Consider the following 21,402-nt stretch of genomic DNA (forward strand, 5'->3'; position numbering starts at 1 on the left):
CTTGAACTCCTGTAGTCATTTTCAAAGTGTTAGATCTGTCATTATGCATTATGAGGTGCATGAACTAAACTTGACAAGGATGTTCCCTAACTATATATAAGTGTTGACTTACCAAAGTCCCATTGATTCAATAAGTCTGCTGTAGTCAGGGATGACAATTAGATTCACTTTAGTGGAGAGATCTTGTCTACCAGGGTTTTCCAAACACTTTACTGTCCTCCCGCGAGTGTGGGGGTCCCCCCACCCCCTTGCATACAGAAGCCACCCCCCAACCAGTCTGGTTACGAAAAGGTTGGGGACCACAGCTCTACTGAAATGAATGGAGGCGTGCTGGTATGCCCTGCAGCCTTCTGTGCCTACTTAGAATTGCTACATTCGGGATGAAATCTAATGAATACTTGTTCTCTGGAAATCATAGCATGCAACTTAGATGAGTTTGCATTTTCAGCATAATAGGGCCTTATTTATTTATAAGGATTAGGTTCACAGACAGACCCATATTATCACTGCATGATCATCATATATTTTTAGAGAAAAGGTCAGAGTAGGAGGAATAAACTCTTTGAAATCAATTCTCTTGCTGTTTCTGTATATGAATCAGAATACAGTAATTCCCCCCCTCAAATGAATGTCCACCCCTTCCTACTGTTTCCCATTCTCCACACTGCAACTGATGTCTGTTCAGTAGATCATGACAGGTGGCTGAGTATTAAAAATTTTCAAGTATTTTTCAAGTAGGAATACCACCTTGTCATCAATAAGCATTTGAATCAACTGCCAAAGCAGCAGGGATACCTAAAAGGAGTTACTGAATGAGAAGGTTTTTTTTCTTTTTCATTCTGTACTGAAACCTCCTTCATACTTTCCAGACTCCTATAGTGATTTCCCTGTGTTTCAGTTCTTTATTCTTCACACTGCTTTTTTTTTTTTTTTTTTTGGAAAAGCAATATTACATTATTGCCGTAATAGAGGTACTTCAGGTTCACAAATTATTTGGAAATCAAAATGAAGTCAGGAAATTTGCCAGTTTCTGAACCAATAAAAAAAATGAAAGAAATAAGTTTGTTTGTTTGTTTGTTTGTTTGTTTTGGAGGAGCACTCGAATAAATTGGGGGTCTTGAAAGTGCCAAATATTGCTTTGGTACTTCAATTTAGAAAGCTGAATTTTACAGAAGATAGCTTTTCAGTAGTGCCCCCATCTATGGAAAGGCCTCTCCGAGGGCTCTATCTGGCTTCTTCTACATTTAGACATTAAGCTAAACGTTCCTCTTGCTGCTGCCATGCTCCTGCTTGAACAATCTCCGAACAAGAAAAATCTAGAACCTCCAGGACATAATTGCACAGAGAGAAAACTGGATCCTCAGAGACGGTGGTAGAATTGTCCCCTGAAGGAGTAAGCAGCCTATGTCTAGAATCAGAGGGTGAAACTGGACTTCCTCCTAGCCTGAGAAAATGGCACCAAATAAAGGCACAAACAAAACGAGGCAACCCAGGGAAATGGCCATTTGCAGGAGAAGCCTGAATAGAGGGGAAGAACTTTCTGATTCTTCTGTCCTTTGGTGCGAAAGTACAACATTGGGTCTAAATGAGTAAGGCGACATGCTGCTGAATTACTGCTTATTCATATTAACTTTAGCATTCTCTTTGCCTTAGGACTGGTGACTGGAAAGGAAATGTTTGGACCCAGGGTCTCTAAATCTATAAGGTATAATAACTCTCTCCTTCTCTTTTGTTTTCCTAGTCAGGCATTATTACTCACATGGAGAGACCCCAGATATAAGGTGGCTTTCATGAGAATCAAACAAGGAGGATGGGCTAATACGCTCCTCTCCTCAAATGTGGAGTATGCATGATTCCCTAGTGTCTCAATAGCTGGATACTGTGGCTTAGAAGAAAGATGCAACCTGTTAATAAAAAGACTCCAGAGAGGCATAATCTAATTTGACTGAACCATAACAACCAGAACACAGCGCAGGCTGGCTATCTTTTTGTAAAATCGGGTTGTGTTTTATCTGTTTTCCTCAGTGCACTTTTGTGATATTTGAAACATTCAGGTGCGTTGCTGACTTTAAAGCTGTGGAACGGAAGGGAGATGAATTTAGAAATATAAATGAATAAATGGATAAAGAGCACTTTCTGGAGGGGGGGATGATTTTAGGGGCTGTAACTTGGACCTCCCAAATCCAATCTTTGCCAAAAGTGGAAAGGGTGGGAAGGAGAGTTAGCTGAGGACATACTGAGAGTTTGGTATCTCTAACATGCATTGGGTCTCTTCTACCACTCCTGGAATTCCTGAATTGCACAAATCACAAAATAGTTTGCAAATAGTGACAAACCACAAAAGATCACCAACTGCTGTTTTCCTGGTTTATGCCCATCTCTATATGTTAAACCTCCAGGAACCTTCATCACACTTACAACAAGGACAGAACAACCTGACTCAACTAGTCCGTAGTTAAAGTGAATCTGGAAAACAGCATATTGGAGCTTGACGTAGTACCACACAAACAAGGAAGCAGGTGCGGCAATAAGCTGCCAAGTTTATTTAGAGTCATACTTCTTTGCTTTCTGGCTTTCTTTTTTTCTTCCTCCATGATGCCTCCATTCTGCAAGGCGATGGGCAGTAAAAGTTTCATAGAAATTTGTGAGGCTACTATGATCCGATTCCAGTTTCTAATATTTTCTCATTTATGTTGCCCTCACACTAAAGTCCTGGAAGAGATCTTGAAAAAACAATGCATAAATTATCACCACAATCTCTTTGAAGTCACAGAGGTATAAAAGACACCTTATTTTCAATGAGAATTGGACTGTAAAATATTAGCATCCATTTGCCTGCAGTCATGCAGCACCTGTCCCTTTCTGTACAAGCAAAATACAGTGGAGGTGGCAGAGGTAGCATCTGTACCTTTTCCATCACTTTGAAGCCCAGAAACAGCCACTATTTATTTCTGCTTGGACAAATCCTCAGCGCATCTTGAGTGCTATAGGCAGCCTATATCACTTCACAGTGGTGTGCAGTACAGGTTGTGTTAAACAGCAGCATGCAAGCACAATTTGTGGGGGTTGACAAAATGCACTGTTGCAACATCTTTCATTTCCTTTGGACCCTCACTGAATTGTACTGCTTGGATGTTGTGGGTTATCTATTTTCATTATTCTGTGATAAAGAGACGAAGCAAGAAAAGTAAGTGTATTATATTAAAGGCAACAGCAGAGTGAGAATGCACACACTGCCACAAAATTTTTGGAGTGAGGCTAATTTCCATGTGAGTTTAGCCCACACACTCCCCCCAAAAAATCCAATCCCTCTGTCAGTTTATTCTGGCAGTGGGAACAGACCCTGAGATTCAGTAAACAAAACCAAGGTGGATCCACGTAATCCTCAGCTCTATAGCTGGTTGGCCTGTAACATGATTCCCTTTGAGCTTATTACTTGGAATAAGATTGTGGGGTGGGAGTGGCCTTAAATACATATTCTGAAGCCAGCAGAATTCTGATTCCACGTCTTGATAATAGGAAAGAGGGCCTTTGTTGTTGTTTAGTAGTTACGTCGTGTCCAACTCTTTGTGACCCCATGGATCAAAGCATGCCAGGCCCTCCTGTCTTCCACCACCTCCCGGAGTTTGGTCAAATTCATGTTGGTAGCTTCGATGACACTGTCCAACCATCCTGTCCTCTGTCATCCCCTTCTCCTCTTACCTTCACACTTTCCCAACATCGGGGCCTTTTTCAGGGAGTCAAAGCAGTGGCCAGAGGATTGGAAAAAATCAGTATATATCCCAATCCCAAAGAAGGGCAGTGCCAAAGAATGCTTCAACTATCGTACAATTGCACTCATTTTACACGCTAGCAAGGTTATGCTCAAAACCCTCCAAGGTAGGGTTCAGCAGTATGTGGACCAAGAACTCACAGAAGTACAAGCTGGATTTTAAAGGGGAAGAGGAACTAGAGACCAAATTGCTATCTTCTGCTGGATTATGGAGAAAGCCAGAGAGTTCCAGAAACACATCTACTTCTGCTTCATTGACTACGCAAAAGCCTTTGACTGTGTGGACCACAACAAACTATGGCAAGTTCTTAAAGAAATGGGAGTGCCTGACCACCTTATCTATCTCCTGAGAAATTTATATGTGGGACAGGAAGCAACAGTTAGAATTGGATATGGAACAACTGATTGGTTTAAAATTGGGAAAAGAGTACGACAAGGCTGTATATTGTCTCCCTACTTATTTAAATTATATGGAGAATACATCATGCAGAAGGCTGGACTGGATGAATACCAAACCAGAATTAAGATTGCTGGAAGAAATGTCAACAACCTCAGATATGCAGATGATACCACTCTGATGGCAGGAAGTGAGGAGGAATTAAAGAACCTCTTAATGAGGGTGAAAGAGGATACAGATGGTGACAACAGCCACAAAATTAAAAGACGCCTGCATCTTAGGAGGAAAGCGATGACAAACCTAGACAGCATCTTAAAAATCAAAGACATCACCTTGCTGACAAAGGTTTGCGTAGTCAAAGCTATGGTTTTTCCAGTAGCGTTGTATGGAAGTGAGAGCTGGACCATAAAGAAGGTTGGCTACCAAAGAATTGATGCTTTTGAATTGTGGTGCTGGAGGAGACTCGTCCCCTGGACTGCAAAGAGAACAAACCTATCCATTTTGAAAGAAATCAACCCTGAGTGCTCACTGGAAGGACAGCTCCTGAAGCTGAGGCTCAAATACTTTGGCCATCTCATGAGAAGAGAAGACTCCCTGGAAAAGACCCTGATGTTGGGAAGGTATGAAGTCAAGAAAGGAAGGGGGCGACAGAGGACGAGATGGTTGGATAGTGTCACTGAATCTACCAACATGAATTTGACCAAACTCCAGGAGGCAGTGGAAGACAGGAGGGCCTGGTGCACTCTGGTCCATGTGGTCATGAAGAGTCGGACACGACCTAATGATTAAACAACAACAATGCATATTCTAATTGTCTCAAGCTATTTTTACAGCCTGTCTCAATGAGAATCAAGAAACTCCTGAGAATTCTTCATATTTCTAATGGTAGGATATCCCATCTAGTGTTTACTTCCTGTAGATATCTTGGAGCTGGATGGTTGTCAGTAGTAGAATAGTGGACATAAGTCCCATATGTATCTCTTCATAAGAACTGATGCAATAATGCAACTGAAACAATAATACAAGTTACAGTTTCTCAGATGCTAACGTACCATCCATACAGAACAAGAGATCTGGAAGTAAATGTGTTTTCAGTTCCTTCACCCATCATAAAAGTTTGTCTAGTTGTACAGCATCTAGGAAATGCAGCGCCAGGCAGAAGTACGAAGTAAACTGCATAGTTTTCTTATGGTGCCACATTTAATGTTCTTGTAAAACAGGCAGTGTGTATAAGGGAGTATTTTGGCATTCCTCTCATTTAGATGCTGCCACTGAAGAGCCTTCAATTCATGCCAGGGTTCTCCGTACCACTGTTGAAGTCATACCCATTAGGAAGGCATGTAGGGTACTCGTGGGCTGGGGGGTGGGGAGCTTTTAAGGCAGAAGGACCCAGATTCAACCCCCATCATTTTCAGGATGGTTTGTGAAAGACTTCTGCCCGATAACCTGAGAGTTATTGCAAGTCATTGCAGACAGTGCTGTACTAGATGGGCCAGTGGTTTGGCTGGCAGAAGACAACTCCCAAGATCGTAGTAAGTCATAAAGCTTAACCTGTTCACAACTAATGAGAAAGTCTTATTTTATATTCATAGTGCATGGATATAATGTTCTGTCAAAGAAAAAACTGATTCTTAAAAAAAAAATCAAACTATGCATGCAAAAACATTTAAGGGAGGAAATGCTACCATTTCTTGAGGAAGTCCTGATGGTACAAAAAAAGTTCTGAGTTCTTGGATTTCAGGAATTTGACAGGGTGTAGTGTTGTGAAATGGGAGGCTTACCATCAAAGAGTAACTGGTAATTGTCATACTCAAACATCTCTATCCCATTTGATACCGAGCTTAAAAAGATGACTTCAAAGAAAGATGAGCAGCCAAACAAGTGACCTCATGACATACTGCTTAATTAGAATAAATTAGCAGAAAATAGTGTTTTAACAGGAAAGAATCACTAGAGTTGACTTTAACAAGGCACTTAATTATATACATGAAGGGAGATTTCTTTGGAGACCTCTCTTTTATTCGTCTAAGTAACTCACTTAATGTAGTTTCTCATTTGCAAATGTGATTGGGGAAAAAAGATCTAACAAGATAGATTAGATCTAATTTCAGAAACTTATGCAAACTTTGCAGAACTTCCAGTCAATGGGAGGTGGGTAATAGTGGCAGAAAGGAGCACAGCATAAATCTTCATTTTTGGTTAACTTTTTTTTCTTTTCTTAAGGTCATAGTTGAACAGAGCAGCTATGAATGTAGTACATGGGTGTGATATGTATTTGACACTGAATGATTGACTTACTGCTTCTAAGCCTGGAGATCCACATAACAGGTCAGATGTTTTCTTGGGATGACTCAAATGACAATCAATGAATGAATGAATGAATGAATGAATGAATGAATGAATGAATAAATAAATAAATAAATAAATAAATAAATAAATAAATAGCATTTTCGTGACTAGCCTTGTTGGATTACTCGCAGCTAATGCTCCTCAGGCCATCAGAATTCATGCTTAGACAGTGATCTTAAAATTGAGGAACGGATTTTCAACAAGTAGAACCAAATGTTATCTTGAAATTCAAGGTTGCTATCAATTGTATATGGATTTGCTTCACTAGAAAAATATTGTTCCCTACTAACATCACCCCCCGCACAAAACAGCATCAACCACAAGCCAGAAAAATGTTGTGACTCCTAATACAATCCCCTTCAAAAAACAAGATTTGGTAATTCAGAACTCCCAAATAGCTTCGGATAGGCAGAATTTTAGAAGCGCCCTTGAGCTTATTCTCTGCTCAAGCCATCTTTTCATTGTAGCTGAACATTCCTAAGAAAGTATGATGCAAATGAGCCCATCAAGACTTCAGAGCACTCCTATTATCTTTTAAAAAAGTTTTTCCATTATATATATCTCCCTGCCTATTTCAGATACTTTATGCAGAATATACTTATAAAAAACTCAGCTTTCCAGCATAATGCATACAGCTAAGGATGTGCATAAAATTGTTACTATAATGATCTGTGTCAACTTAAAAAATAAGATCTCTTTGCATTGATTAGAGCTGCAATCTTTTAAAGGATAAACACGTTCGGCTTTCTGAAGAAGGTCATTGATTCCTTTTTTCTTTGTGTGTTGTTAAAAAGCAGAGTACAAATTTGCCTCCTCAACTAATGGTGGATTTTTGTCCTCTCGGGGATGTATATTCTTATAAGATTTGTTTTCACCTGGAATTTTTTTTACCTCTTCTATTGGTTCCTTTGGTTATTTCAGGAATTCTTTCCACACTATGTATTTCCTCCTGAACTCAAAATGTAATTGCACTTTATTTCCACCATTCTTTGCTACTACATGTGCTCAAAATGTTCCTTTTGATTTAAGAGAGGAATAGCTGTACTAAATCTATAGCTCTCTCAGTGTCTTAGAACTATGACTTCCATCATCACTGCTCATTCGCCATGCTGGCTGGGGGTGGATGGGGTCTGGAGTTCACTAGCTTCTGGGAGGATAGCAATGACAAACCTAGACAGCATCTTAAAAAGCAGAGACATCACCTTGCCAACAAAGGTCCGCATAGTCAAAGCTATGGTTTTTCCAGTAGCAATGTATGGAAGTGAGAGCTGGACCATAAAGAAGGCTGACCACTGAAGAACTGATGCTTTTGAATGATGGTGCTGGGGGAGACTCTTGAGAGTCCCCTGGACTGCAAGGAGAACAAACCTATCCATTTTGAAGGAAATCAACCCTGAGTGCTCACTGGAAGGACAGATCCTGAAGCTGAGGCTCCAATACTTTGGCCATCTCATGAGAAGGGAAAACTCCCTGGAAAAGACCCTGATGTTGGGAAAGTGTGAAGGCAAGAGGAGAAGGGAATGACAGAGGATGAGATGGTTGGACAGTGTCACTGAATCTACCAACATGAATTTGACCAAACTCTGGGAAGCAGTGGAAGACAGGAGGGCCTGGCACACTCTGGTCCATGGGGCCATGAAGAGCCAGAAACAACTTAATGACTAAACAACAACAAGCTTCTGGTTGGTCACAGGTTTGCACCCCAGCTCAGGAAGTCTGCTATTGAGACATCCAAGAGTTTTTGCTGGATGTCTTGGAATCACCAGTTGGGGGAGGAGGGACAATTTCTTAGACTAATTCATCTAAAAATGTGGATATATCATTTTCATGGAAAATGTGTTCCAGTAGCTATAGACTTTAAAATGCTAGCATTTAATAACTGGAAATCATAATTTGTTCTGAGTTACAACTTTGATTTCTACTTCTAAAATCATGGAATAATCAAGTTGGAAAGTGTCTGTAAGGCCATCGAGTCCAACCCCCAGCTCAATGCAGGAATCCAAACCAAAGAATATCTGGCAGATGGTTATCCAGTTTTATCTTGAATAATTCCTGTGCAGAAGCATTCACCACCTCCCAAGATAATTGGTTCTATTATCGTACTGCTATAACAATTAAGAAGTTTTTTTCCGGATTTTCAATCGCAATATGGCTTCCTGTATCTTGAGCCTCGTATTATATGTCCTGCTCTCTGGGGTGATCAAAAATAGATCCTGCCTCTTCTCTGTATGTTTATATTTCAAGTATAACCATACAAGTATAACCAAGTATAACCAAGAGTGTTATTATAGCTCCCCTTAATTGCCTTTTCTAAAGGCTAAACATGCCCATTTATTTCAGTCTCTCCTCACAGAGCTTGGTTTCCAGTTTTCTGATCATCCTTGCTGCCCTCCTCTGAACCAACGGTTTGCTGATATCCTTAAAGTATGATGTCCAGAACTGGACACAGTATTCAAGATGAAGCCTAACCAGTGCTGAATAGAGAGGAGCTAGTACTTCACAGGATTTGGAGACTGTACTTCTGTTAATGTAGTTTAAAATACCATTTGTTTTTCTTGCAGGCATATCGTGCCATTGGTTCATATTCACCTTAGGATCTACAACAATTCCGAAATCCTTCCTGTTCACAGTATTACCTAGTATTCTTCACTACTGTGCAAATTAGAACACGTGGATCATTTTACTATTATATTTATGTTGTTTGAGTAGGCATAAGTAAATAAAAAACTGTAATTTTTTAAATCATTCCTTTAATTTTTTTTTAGTTTTAGTTTTGGAGAATAAGCAGTACGTATTTTTTCAACAGAGCTTGACTCCCTAAATCTCTTTTGCAGATTATATTGCTGGTAATATATATTCCGGTGTTCTTTATGTCTCCTCCTCCAGTTCCAATCAGACACGGTGAGTTATGGCATGAAACTGACATGAAAGTAAATGCCAAAGTAAATCGCATAGCTTTGAGATCGCAGTCCTAAAGGCTTCTGTGTGCTGTTGAAGGACGTTCTGTAAGAAAAAGATAATCTTAATTCATTTGGTTTGGTTTGAAGCAGGGGTCGGCAACATGTGGCCTACAGGCTGCATGTCGCCCCCATGTGGTCCATATCTATAAACTTTTAGCACTCACTTCCTGCTCCACACCGAAGGTATGGGTGCAATTTTGCCGTGCTGTGAGATTCTCTGGAACCCCGTATACCCCTTTAGTGTTTTCTTTAATGTCTGTTAGAGAGAAAAGGGGACTTTTCTATTCCCAGAGGGTTCCATATTATTCTCCATAATATTTCATGTCTATATGGCACTTTGAAGACATGCTCTTCGAGTCTGGTATTCCATGCCATCGTTATACAGATGACAGTAAGTGCTATCTTCACTCCATCAAGGGTAAGGGTGGAAAAAAAAACTTGCTAAATTTATCATCCTTGACTATTTCAACTGTCTCGGCCCAGTGAGGAAACTTGACAGTAACTTTCAAAACCCTCTGAAACTCTTCAATTTCAGACAAGGAGTGAAACAAAGAAGTATCTTCTCCAGCAAAAATGAAGTGTGGTATTTGCATAAAATGGGAGTTTCTTTTTGCTGTCAGTTCATCCTCTTCAAACCAAACAAAATGATTGGATGGATGGGTGGATTGGCCTTCACCAGAGCATTAACACCTTCACTTTCAAGAAATCTTTTGGACCATAAGTATTTGCTCTCACTGAACTAACTCAGTGCCCTCACATTGATGTATTCTACCCTAACTAGGCCCTATCATGTTAATTTTTTTAAAAAAAAAAACGCCTATTAATACTTTTAAATCCTTTTATTCTACTTTGACAGCATTTCACTTGTCCTTTTAATGTTTTAATATTATTTTATCGTTATTTAAATGGTCTTCATTATTGTTATTAGCTGCCTTGAATTTTGTCTGATAAAAGATATGGTGTGGCATAGTACAGTAGATTATGGTGCGGTAGCTATGAAGAAAGAAAGAACACCCAAATTTTTATTTTATTTATCACCCCCTTTAGGACAGAAAAAGGGAAATTCAATGAGTTTCTTTTTCTCTGTGGAGGAAAAGGAAATCCTTTTTCTTATCCAGTGAGAATATGACCATATTAATTTCATTATGCCCTCTTGTCTGATCTTTCAGAAGCTCAAAATAGTAGCTCCGTCTGATACTATCTTAGCTCTTCAAGATTTCATAAATGTGTATTAAATCCTCTCTCTTCCCTCTGGCAGCTATAGATGCAAACTATTCAGCACATTTCTTAGCTCTCCAAATTCAGATACAAACCCCCGTTGCATCCTACTGTACTCTGCCCAAGTACTATCACTGTATCACTTTGACATTACATAGCAGAACTCTTTGTAGCAGCCTAAGTGGGCTCTTATCAGAAATCTGTATAATCTTCTTATCCCCTCCTTAGATGTGTGCTTCTGTCGCTTTTCTTTATCCGAACATCATGAAATTTCTGCAGTGGTTTCCGTGACTGTTATCTGCTACACGTTGCAATTCACTGCAAGGTACATAGGCACACACTGTACATTAAAATCCACCCTGTGTTGTTCTATTTGCCATATGAGATGAAATCAGATCAAGTCGCTATTGCAGTCCAATGGTTTTTAATTCCTGGGTACAACACCCATCCCATAAAAAGAACAGATAAGCATGGGTTGACTCTCTTTGTGCATAAAGGTTGTGTACACATGGACCTCTAGGTAGTTTGGATGGTTGCAAGCAGGTAATGCTAGTCAGAATAATCTTTGGCCCTTCATATGCTTCAAATTAAACTGCCCGTATCATTTACTCATGGTCAGAGTTCCTGGAAGCTGATATCTAGAATTCCTGCAAGGCCAAGCTTCCTCCACCCCTGAAATAAGGGATTCACTCCCAAAAGAACCATTATAATAATAAAGTCTGCAGCGAGATTTCTTCAAAAAACCAAAATAAAAACAACTCCTTCGATTTCATCTCATTCACATTTTGCGTAGAGCTTCTGCCTCAAATGAGCCTTACTCTGCTCATCAACTCGAGAGGTGTAAGGATAATGAAATTCCTCACATCCTTTGCCAACCGCCAAGCAATGCTGATATGCCCAAAAGAGCTTTGCCACTGCAAATGAGCTCTGCAGGAAGGATCATCCCCTTCCACCTTGGCCTCATAATGGGATTACCGGAGGAGTCCCCACTCTGCCCCTGTGCTTGGAGATAACTAAATCTTTTTGGATGGGCCAAAGACATCTTAAATAATTAGTAATATTGTATGCCAGCAGCTGTACAGCAGCTGAGATCATGGGTGTTTGTTTCATTTTCTTCCATGCTTGCTCTTTGGTTCGCTGCTTTCTCAATTTGAAATCACCAACATATTTTAGAAGTTTACAGTTAGTCTCTCCCTATATTATTAGACTGAAGTGGCAGAGCACAACGGACAGAGAGTTTCACTGATTAGAAGTCCTATGCAACCGAGGCTTATTGTTCTCCTTCCTTGCTCTTTACTTCCTTTTCTTGATTGTTGTTATTCCTCTACTTTAAAATCAGGTATTATTCAGGTTGCAAACTGCATGCCACCGGACAGGACCCCCCCCCCCCAGTGCAGCTAACAGCATTGCTGTGCCCCATGATCCATAGGTTCCCTTCCAGCTCTGCAGTTCAAAGATTACCATCACCATCATCAACACCAGCTCTCTCCCCTCCCTATGGGAAATTGTACCTTCAAATACACCACAGTTCCACATTTCAAGACTATTTTAGACAGCCTGCATCTTTTGTGGAGAGGGGAAATGGCTGCACAACCCATTGTTCTGGATCCTCCACAATTGCTGATGTCCTCAAGCTTGGGACTGAGCAGCACTTGGAAATACTACTTTTCTAGACCACAGTTCCCAGAGTCCTCCAACCCAGATGGGTCCAAGGAGTTGCCATCCATTACCAAGCTCTGGTTCTCAGCCATGCCTAACCAAGCGTAATGGGCCTTCCACTTCCATTAAAACCTTTCTAGAACAACAAATTCTTCAAGCATGGCCTCTGTTTTATTCTTTGAGCCTGCTTCCTGGTTTGTCCTTTAGACCTGGTCTCTACTTGCTCCTCGATTTATCTTTCATATTTGATTGGCTCTTTGGTCCTGAGGCAGGCCTTTATCCCATGGCTTATAGTTCTCCATCTCAGGATCATCATGGATGTCTGTATGTATGGCTGGGAAAGGATCCTGTCCAAAACTCTAGAGATCTGTTTCATGCAAATCTATGCATAAGATGGATATTTTGAACTGCAGCCCTCCCCCCAGCAATTTTATAAATCACATATTTTTAAAGCTGTGCATATATTTCAAGACACACAAAGGATTTCTGGTATAGTGGTATTGAGCCTTCATGTTCTCAGTGGCAAACCTCTTGAAGTAAAATAATGCTTCTTTGTTGAAGCCTCAGCAGCCAGAATCTGTGCCCAGTTGGGATGCTTAGAATGTAATTTCCTTCCATTACAATGATGAATTATTGTGGGATAACTATGCCAATCTGGAATGCTATCTGTGTTCCTTCCAGGCTGTATTTGTTTGCACTGCTATTTTACTCTCCTTATATGCCTCCTGAGGGAAGAAGAGCTGATTACCGAATGGAGTGACAAGCTTTTCAAAGATCAAATCCCCAAGAGAAAGGCTGAAGGTTTTTAAAAAACCGCAATTTCAGACATTATGTCCTAACTGATTTTCGATTTGGGGAGTGGGTTTGATGACTGCTGTTCCTTAGATTTTTTTTTTTAATTTATGAAAGGCCAAGTAGCTTATGAAAAGATGAACAGTACCTGGGATAGGTGGGCACCTGAATGGTTTTGGGATAGGCATGGAAATCCCTATACGTCTCATCCTTGCATGTGAAGACAAGGAACTGCAATATTCTTCCTGTCACCAACGATGGTAAAGGATTTCCCACCACAAATATTTGGGGCACATCTCTGGTGGCTATTTTTATTCTCCAGATTTCTAGGCATGAACTGAGGTGTGACTTGGGTAGGAAAGTTTTACAAATTTAGTCCTCACTTGCAGTTCAAGTAGTGGAGTCCAGGAAGAGTGTTACGGCTTGATCTCGATGACTGTATAAACCACCCTGAGATTTGATTAGTTACACCACTCAGCAACAACTGTTTTGATTCCACTGAATTGTCTAATTCCATGGCAGTGGGCCAATGTTTTTGCTTTCTGCTCCAAGACAAAGCCTTCATTCCATGACAGAATGAGATGCCCGAAACATTTTAGCTATGCATCTTTTTATTATCAGGAGACAAACAGAGCGCCGTGTGGAGTCAAAAGCCCTCTAGCACTGCAATCTGGCTGCCCAGCTTTTATGGAAAGTTGTTAATGCATTATGAACACAGGACTTGTTGTGTGAGTGTATTGGTCTCAGATAAACTGTCAAATAATGTGTAATAAGAGGTAAGAGTTCTCAAAGAGTTTTATGGTGTGTAAGCACTTGGCTAATTCCCACTCACCTCCATTCCACAGCACTTTAACAGGGAATCAAGAGAAATATATCAGCCATATAATACCTTCTAAGGTAATTGGCATTTTAAGCATCTTATTTATTACTCTGCAAGACACTGTTCAGAAGCCAGAAACTTATTGCCCTCCACACCCCGGAATAAAGACACGAGACAAATATCATGGGTTAAAACACAGGCCACACTTTATTGATCATAATTCAATGATGCCATCCTTTGGCAAAGGGGGGGGGGCTGCCGTTGTGTGGAAACAGGTAAATCACAGAGGTGTCAAAGTACCTCTTAATCAACAAATGAGCGAGTCCCCAGGCCCAGGTTCTCACAGTCTTAAAGACAGCAAGAACCCAGCCAGCTGCAATTTGACCACCCCCGGACCTCGAGCCATCTTTACTTGTTGACTGTTGGTCTGGTTGTGGCCCAGCACATCTTTTCCCCCAAGCACTGTAATCGCACGATCCACAGTGCTGGGAGGCCCGATGGGCTGTTCGCTTACCTGATTTTGCAACAGGACTCACCAGAAAAAAATCTGTTTTATCCGCACTACCCACCAGTGTAACCGGATTTCCACCTCAGAAAATGCCAGTGCCCGATTCCAGTATGGGATAGGTGAAAAATCCCCTCATCCAAGGGCCAATCAGGACGGAGGTAAAAAATTCCTATCCAGCCCCAGAGGCAACCAAAAAATTCACACTAGAATATAGGTCTCGTGTTATCCGTGGAGGGAGGCAAAGGGGAGCCATACTGCTGAAGGCTTGGCTCAGCAGCCCCTTCAAGCATTGGGAGTTAATGCCAGTGCATATGTAATTGTGTAAATCAACTTGTTATGCAACCAGGAGTGTGAGCAGTAATTTGTTCATTAGTGGCAATTTAATTGCACACGTTATGAAATTATACATAAAGTAACATAAATCCCCAATATGATTCTGGCCAATTATTCTTGCCCTCATCCTTTTGATTACAAAGCATTCACTTTGGAAATAAGGTGTATAGTTGTTGACCAAAGGTGAACTGCTTTTTCTAGATAAAAGATAACTATTTTGATTCCACAACAACCAAGGTTTTTCACTTGCCAAACAGGAATCAGACTGTACACCTGATTGGTTGTCTGGGAGTCAGACTGAATTCTTGATGATGCTTATATGATTTGCTGAAGAAGGAAGGACATCACATAGACATGAACAAAGTTCAGAAGAAATGTACAAATAATGCATTATTCTTCTGAGGAAATGGATATTTCTCCACTCCATTTTTTTCTGATTATAATTCATCATTTTGTTGTGGATGCCATGCTCCTGACACCAGTGCCTAAGAATGAAGCTAGCTAAACTGAGGATATTGCAGAGTATACAAAAATCACAGTTGCTCGTGAAACAATGTTACTTTCATCACTGTTTGTGGTAGAGAAACTAACAGAGTGTTCAAGGTATGTGAGATGCCATCCTCCCCTGCTCCCTGGTGAGTTCCATGGCTGAAGGCAGATTTGAACTCAGCTCTCCTGAGTCCCAGTCTGACACTCTTCCCTCTACACCAGGAGTCCCCAACCCCTGGTCCACGGCCCAGTGTTGGTTGTGGCCTGGGCCAGACTGGGCTGCAGAAACAGATCTCCCCCCCCCAGCTTGCACTCCCCCCACACAGTCCCCTCGCGCAGGTGCGAGTGCGCATGCCTGCGCGAGCACCCACACCCCTTCGTGCATTCACGCAGGAGCCCCCAAGCACCCCCTGCCCTTCATACATGTGCGAGTGCATGCACCCACGTGAGCGCCCCATCCCTTCGCACATGTGTGAGACAGCCCCCGAGCGTCCCTTTGTGCATGCACACAAGTGTGCATACACCCACACAAATGCCTCCGCTCCTTCGCACAAGCACGTGAGTCTGCACTAGAGCATTCTGCCCCTTTGCGCATGCGCGTGAGTGCAGGGGGTGTCCTACTTTCCCAAACTGGTCTGCAGTCTTAAAAAGGTTGGGGACCACTGCTCTACATCACACTGGTCCTCCTCTTTCAATTTAGATGCTGATGTTTAAGAATATATTTTATATTTATTTCCATTTTATTAAGTGTAGATAAATATATTTGAAGCATGCTGATAAATTTATTGCTTGAGTGCAGTGCTGAACTTAGAAGGCAGCCTACTTCAGGTTTCTGGCTTTATGCCCAGGATTCCAAGATATTAAGAGCTTTGATAAAATTCCTTTGAAAAGGAGAAGCTGAAGGATTGCTCTTTCATTCAAGCCACGTGACTTGATATTGTTATTTAGAGCCTCACAAGTTCTTATCTGGGAGCTTCTTTTAAAAAATATTGCTAGGGCTTTCCAATCAGTTCCGATTTTAAGGAAAGTTTATGAGTACGATGTTCTTTTACTACAAAATAAATACATACATAAATACATCAACTATATCAGTTTCAGACCATCACATTTACTTCATTTTGACTGAAGGTGGGCTTCGTTCCTCACGCTAAAAATATAGAGTGTATTAAAGGCAAAACTTTAAAACATTCAGAATAAATGAATATAGTAGAAGTACAATGCATAACCTATTAATCAGTGGAAGGATGTGGAATCAAGGGAGCATATTCTCATTTCATGTGCTGGGAATGATACACACAATCTCCCTTAAGTGTCAATTAGAGATGAGACTATAATGCTTAGCTGCTGCCATTAGATCACAATGGACAGAACAGTGAATGCATTACATTGCTTTTGTCCATCAGCGATAGCATTAAAGCGGTGAGTGGAGAAAAGAAAAAAAGAAGTGTGCCTTGTGCTACTGGGAAAAGAAAGAGTGAAAAATGGGAAGTTTGCATTGCCCTCTTCCATAAAGCCACAGATGAGAAACAGAAAAAGGATCTTCGCTGCAATTGCAGAATTGGTCTTAGAAAAGCTTACAAAATCATTGAACACGTAACATGGTGGCTTGGAAATCTTGATTTTTCTCAGCTTCTCAGTGAGATTAAAGGTACCTTCAGAGGAAGAGAGAGAGAGAGAGAGAGAGAGAGAGAGAGAGAGAGAGAGAGAATAAACAGCAGCCTACAGTAAATATCACACCTGTATCTTTCATGTTCCTTCCCCCCCCTTTTTTTGATGGGGCACTTTAGTTTTGGTGATGAGAAAGTTGTCATTCGATACATGCCTAGAGGATTAAAAGTACTACCATGAAATGTGCTACTCTCTATTCTGTAAGCACAGAGGGAAGACCCAACTGAGAAATGGTTTGGAAAAATAGTTAAGCAGACCAAAAATGCCCATATGAGGAGGAGTCCCTCCCAATCTAATTCACTGCAGCAGGAACTGAGGGCCTGGTCGCACTCCTGGAATAAACCAGGAGAAGGACAGTTTCTTTTTGATTGGGCCATTTGTATTGGGGGCGGCGTCCTCACCTTTGGGGGTGATTGGGCAGGTGAGTGAGGGGATGAGTGAGCGATCAGGATGGCAGGGGAGGAATTGGGCAGACTGGTGAGCGAGGGCCAGCGAGCAAGTATTTTCTGCTTCTGTCAGAAGTGTTCACACATCTGGAATTGATTCCAATGAATCGATCCCACATCTGCCTCAAAATAAACAGATCTCTGGCAGAGAAGCAGAAAAACTCACTTCCCTGGCACATTAGTCTGTACATGCACATTCCTAGTATGTCTTTTTTTTTTTAAAGCAGAACCTGATAAAACAACAGTTTTTTAATCATCTGCAGGACTGAGCCATGAGAGAACCAAAACCAGGCTGCAAATATAAGAGACTTCTGAGAGAGCCCAGCAGAGGAATAATCCCCAGCTGGTAAAGCATCTAAACTGTGTAACAAAGCATCAAGGAGTACAGTTTTGGCCTGAAATACCACAACTTTCTAAGGGAAAACACACAATACACACACATATTCCTGGGAAACATTGTTAAAATGTTTACAGCTATAGTCACCACAACTTTACAGAGACCTCAGTCCAAACCTGAAGTATTTATTTATTTATTATTATTTATTTAACTTATATGCCACCCACTCTACCCAAAGGTCTCTGGGCGGCTTACAACAATTAAAATACAATAAAAGATAAAACGATTAAAATACAGTTAAAATAGATACTCTAAAAATTGCCATCAGGACCCACAGTTGATGTTACTTCAATTAAAAGCCTTCTGCAACAGGAAGGTTTTGACCTGGCGCCGAAATATCATCAGCGTCGGCGCCAAACGAATCTCAGTTGGGAGAGCATTCCATAGTCTGGAATGTTATGACTCATAGACTGAAATCCAGTAGTACATTGTGACTAAAGTAGGCCCATTGAATCAGTGGGAATTTGGTGAGTCAGCTCCTCTATATGTTCCCTTGCTTCAGTTGGCTGCTCTGCTCTGACTTATTTCTAGAGTCGAGTCACTGCTACAAGTTTCCTTCTTTCACCTTTCTCTTCCTTCCGTGATCTCTCTCTATCTGTGACTGTTCAGATTACCATTCACAGGCATTTCTCTTATAAGAAGAATGTCCTATTCTGTCACCTCCGCATCTTCTATTTCCTAATTTTAATAGTTTGAAGATTTTCTGTCTTAATTGCTGTCAAATAAGTCTGGCAAAGGTAGTTCCATCTTTTATAACCCCAATAGAGGTGTAATCTCTCAAAAATACTGTGAAACATCTCTGAGCAGACTATAGGTCACTACTTCCAGCCAATTTGATGGTTTATGATAAACAAAGACACTTAAAATATAAAGACACTTAAAATATGTGGATTAAAAGTTGAAATATATAACAAAATCAGTGGATTAAATTTGATTGAGACAGAATGAAGTCATTTCAATTTCTTTGTGGCTGGAAAAGCAAATATGGTCACTATCTCTCTTATTGATTTATTCACATTTGCCAAGAAGTTCACTAAATACTAGCAGTGTGCACTGTCATTGGACACATTTGCAAATAAGAGCTTAATCAAGGCTTTTCATGCACTGTGTGTGTTGGGTGGAAGGAGGGGTAACCATGAAATTAAGCAAAGAACCAAAAAGCATTAACCGCTGGACCAGCACATCTGTGGGTCTTTTGTGTTAAATCTAGTATTCAGGTGTCACAATTGGAAGTGGAAATGCAGAAGAAGAAGAAAAAAAAAACAACTAAGGCAGTCAGTTGGTGACTATGAAGAAAACTATGCCCTTTGAAATGAATCTCCTTTGCCTTTCCTGCTAGAGGAAATAATTGATTAAGAGAAAGGTCTAAATTTTTAATGTAGTGCCACTAGTTCAGAGGAACTAGAGGAAAAGGAAAGGTGGGAGAGAAAGGATATAAAATATACAAGGGAGTAGACTACCTGCATTGCCTTTTTTAGGAAGACATCAAAGAAAACCATGCTCGTTGCCCTTTTAAAGTCACTCCCTCACTCCCTTCCCAATGGGTGCTTTATTTTGTGATTTAATAAGTATACATGATACCCTTGATATACTAAATAAGACTTTTAAAAAGTCATTTCAACATAGCATATATGGTACATTGTATTTTTCTTTTGCCCACTTGTACTGTTTTTACCTCATGTCTAGCTGTTTGGCCATAAGATAAAATAAGGTTTAGATCTCTGAAAGAACTTCTTCACACTTCATTCCCCCCCCCCTCATGATCCATCATGTACAGGACTAGAATTTCTCTGTGAAGTGAGCTTTTTGAATGGAAAATTAATTGATTAATTCTTTATTGATAGATAATGGAGGATGTGGCGTGTTTCAGGAAGAATTATTGGGAATAGGGCAGTAATTGCTTTTCAGCCTTATGGGGGGGGCGACCCTTCCTACTCTACTCACGAGCTGCCTCGTGAGTAGAGCAGGAGGGGTTCCCCCTTGCAAGACTGAAAATCAGGAACAGCAAGAATGATGGATGAGAAATGCAAAACAGGTTTCAGCTTTCCTCGTCAAAGTTTTAGATGATAACATTAATTCAGAAACAGCTTATTTTTAGTAGAGCTAAACATCTACTAATGAGAAGTCCACTGAGCTGCACAGAACGTATTTCTAAGATTTAGTGTGACGCTGACTATGTTTGGAAATAACGTTTTGGACAGAGTATGATTAGTGTCCGTGTAAAGTTTGTGAAACCTGATATAGGTATTTGTAGTTTATTGATGAGGTTTCAAGGCATGTTTTGGACATGTATCTGGTCATGCTCCAAACTGCACAAGTGAGATACACCTTTTCACCTCATCAGTTAGCCACAATTAGTTGCAGCAAGTTACACAAACTGTATGTGAACGCGTATGTGAACATTAAACTTGGTCTGGAGCCCTGGAAGATTTGCATGGAACAGGAGGCCTGGTGTGCAAACTGCCTACGATTTCTTTAAAATGGACCTCAGAAATAATGGTCAACATGATGAGTTATAGATTTTTCATCCTGTTATTACCAGTGTGATCTGTGGCCATTAATTGCCCTTTCAAAGTACATGAACCCACCTTACAACTGGATATCAGCTCCTAAGATATTCCCTTTAGGGGGAATGAAATTTTATGGCTTGTTTAATTAGCAGGTTTACTGATCTCCCAAGGAATGTTCACATCCCCACCTTATATTTCTTTCAGCTTCTGGAGCAAAGCTGTTGATTGTGTACCATGCATGAATTTCCAGTGTGGTGTAGTAGATAGTGTGAGGGACTGAGACTTTGGAGAACAGGGATTGAGCTCCTACTTGGCCAGGAAAACTCACTGGGGGAGAGGAGTTGGTAAAACCAACCCTTAAATACCTCATTTACCTTAAAAGCCCTATTAGGGTCACTGTACATCAGTTCCAACTTGATGGCACAGAACACACACACACCATACATAGGTCAGGCCTTCAGCAAAGATCTACACTCTTAAGTCTCCTTCTGAATAATCAATGATCTAGTTTAATGTGTATCCAGAGCTTGGAATGTTAACTTTAAAAATAAGTTCGATGTTCACATTTGCTCAGCAAACATTTCTTGCCATTCTTCACAGCTCCCCCTGTCTCTGAAAGTTTTGCAGAGGCTATTTAGGTGCATAAAATGACTCATTTAGAGATCAATAAGCAGACAGCTCATGCTCTTGCATAGCTTTTAAAACAGAAACAGAGCAATCTCCTGCTGATTAAGCAAGCAAGCCAGAGGGGAGCAGCAATCCTGAACAGCCCCTAAAGGAATTACTTATGCGTCTCCAAAAATGTATTGGAGGGGACGGCAAAATGGGCATCCACCATGAGAAAAGCAGTCACTATATACCAGCTTACGGTGGCCTTCCTTGCTTCTAACAAACATTTTGCAGGGGTCCTGGTGGCTCCAGTAAGAAAAGAAAAAATCAATGAACTCATTAACTCATTCCCATGGAAAGGATTTAACAGGGCCCCCAACAAACCTTTAGCAGCAGCACACGCTCAAAAATGACATCCTTGCCCCATCAATCATCTGATCAGTAGCTTCGGTTTCAGTAGCTTTAGAAGGCAGGC

General features: G+C 40.7%; 1 protein-coding gene and 1 long non-coding RNA gene across 3 annotated transcripts in view; both read left to right on the top strand.

Moving 5' to 3' along the window:
- Nucleotides 1-1,657: 1,657 nt before the first annotated feature.
- On the top strand, nt 1,658-6,613 carry LOC144586968 (uncharacterized). Its single transcript, XR_013542076.1, has 2 exons — nt 1,658-1,705; nt 6,393-6,613. It is a non-coding gene; the product is annotated as an uncharacterized LOC144586968 (long non-coding RNA).
- Nucleotides 1,680-21,402, top strand: part of LOC140707586 (uncharacterized) — a 58,233-nt gene continuing 38,510 nt past the window's right edge. Inside the window, exons 1-2 of one of the 2 annotated variants that reach the window (XM_078386174.1) lie at nt 1,680-6,497; nt 9,353-9,419. In XM_078386174.1, coding sequence (XP_078242300.1) covers nt 3,981-4,958 — 978 coding nt within the window. In that variant the 5' untranslated portion in view covers nt 1,680-3,980 and the 3' untranslated portion in view covers nt 4,959-6,497; nt 9,353-9,419. Of the gene's footprint in view, nt 9,420-21,402 lie in introns of both variants that reach the window. The other variant, XM_078386171.1, reaches the window with a different exon arrangement.

The sequence above is a fragment of the Pogona vitticeps genome, chromosome 1 (genome assembly GCF_051106095.1).
Source record: "Pogona vitticeps strain Pit_001003342236 chromosome 1, PviZW2.1, whole genome shotgun sequence".
Lineage (NCBI taxonomy): Eukaryota > Metazoa > Chordata > Lepidosauria > Squamata > Agamidae > Pogona > Pogona vitticeps.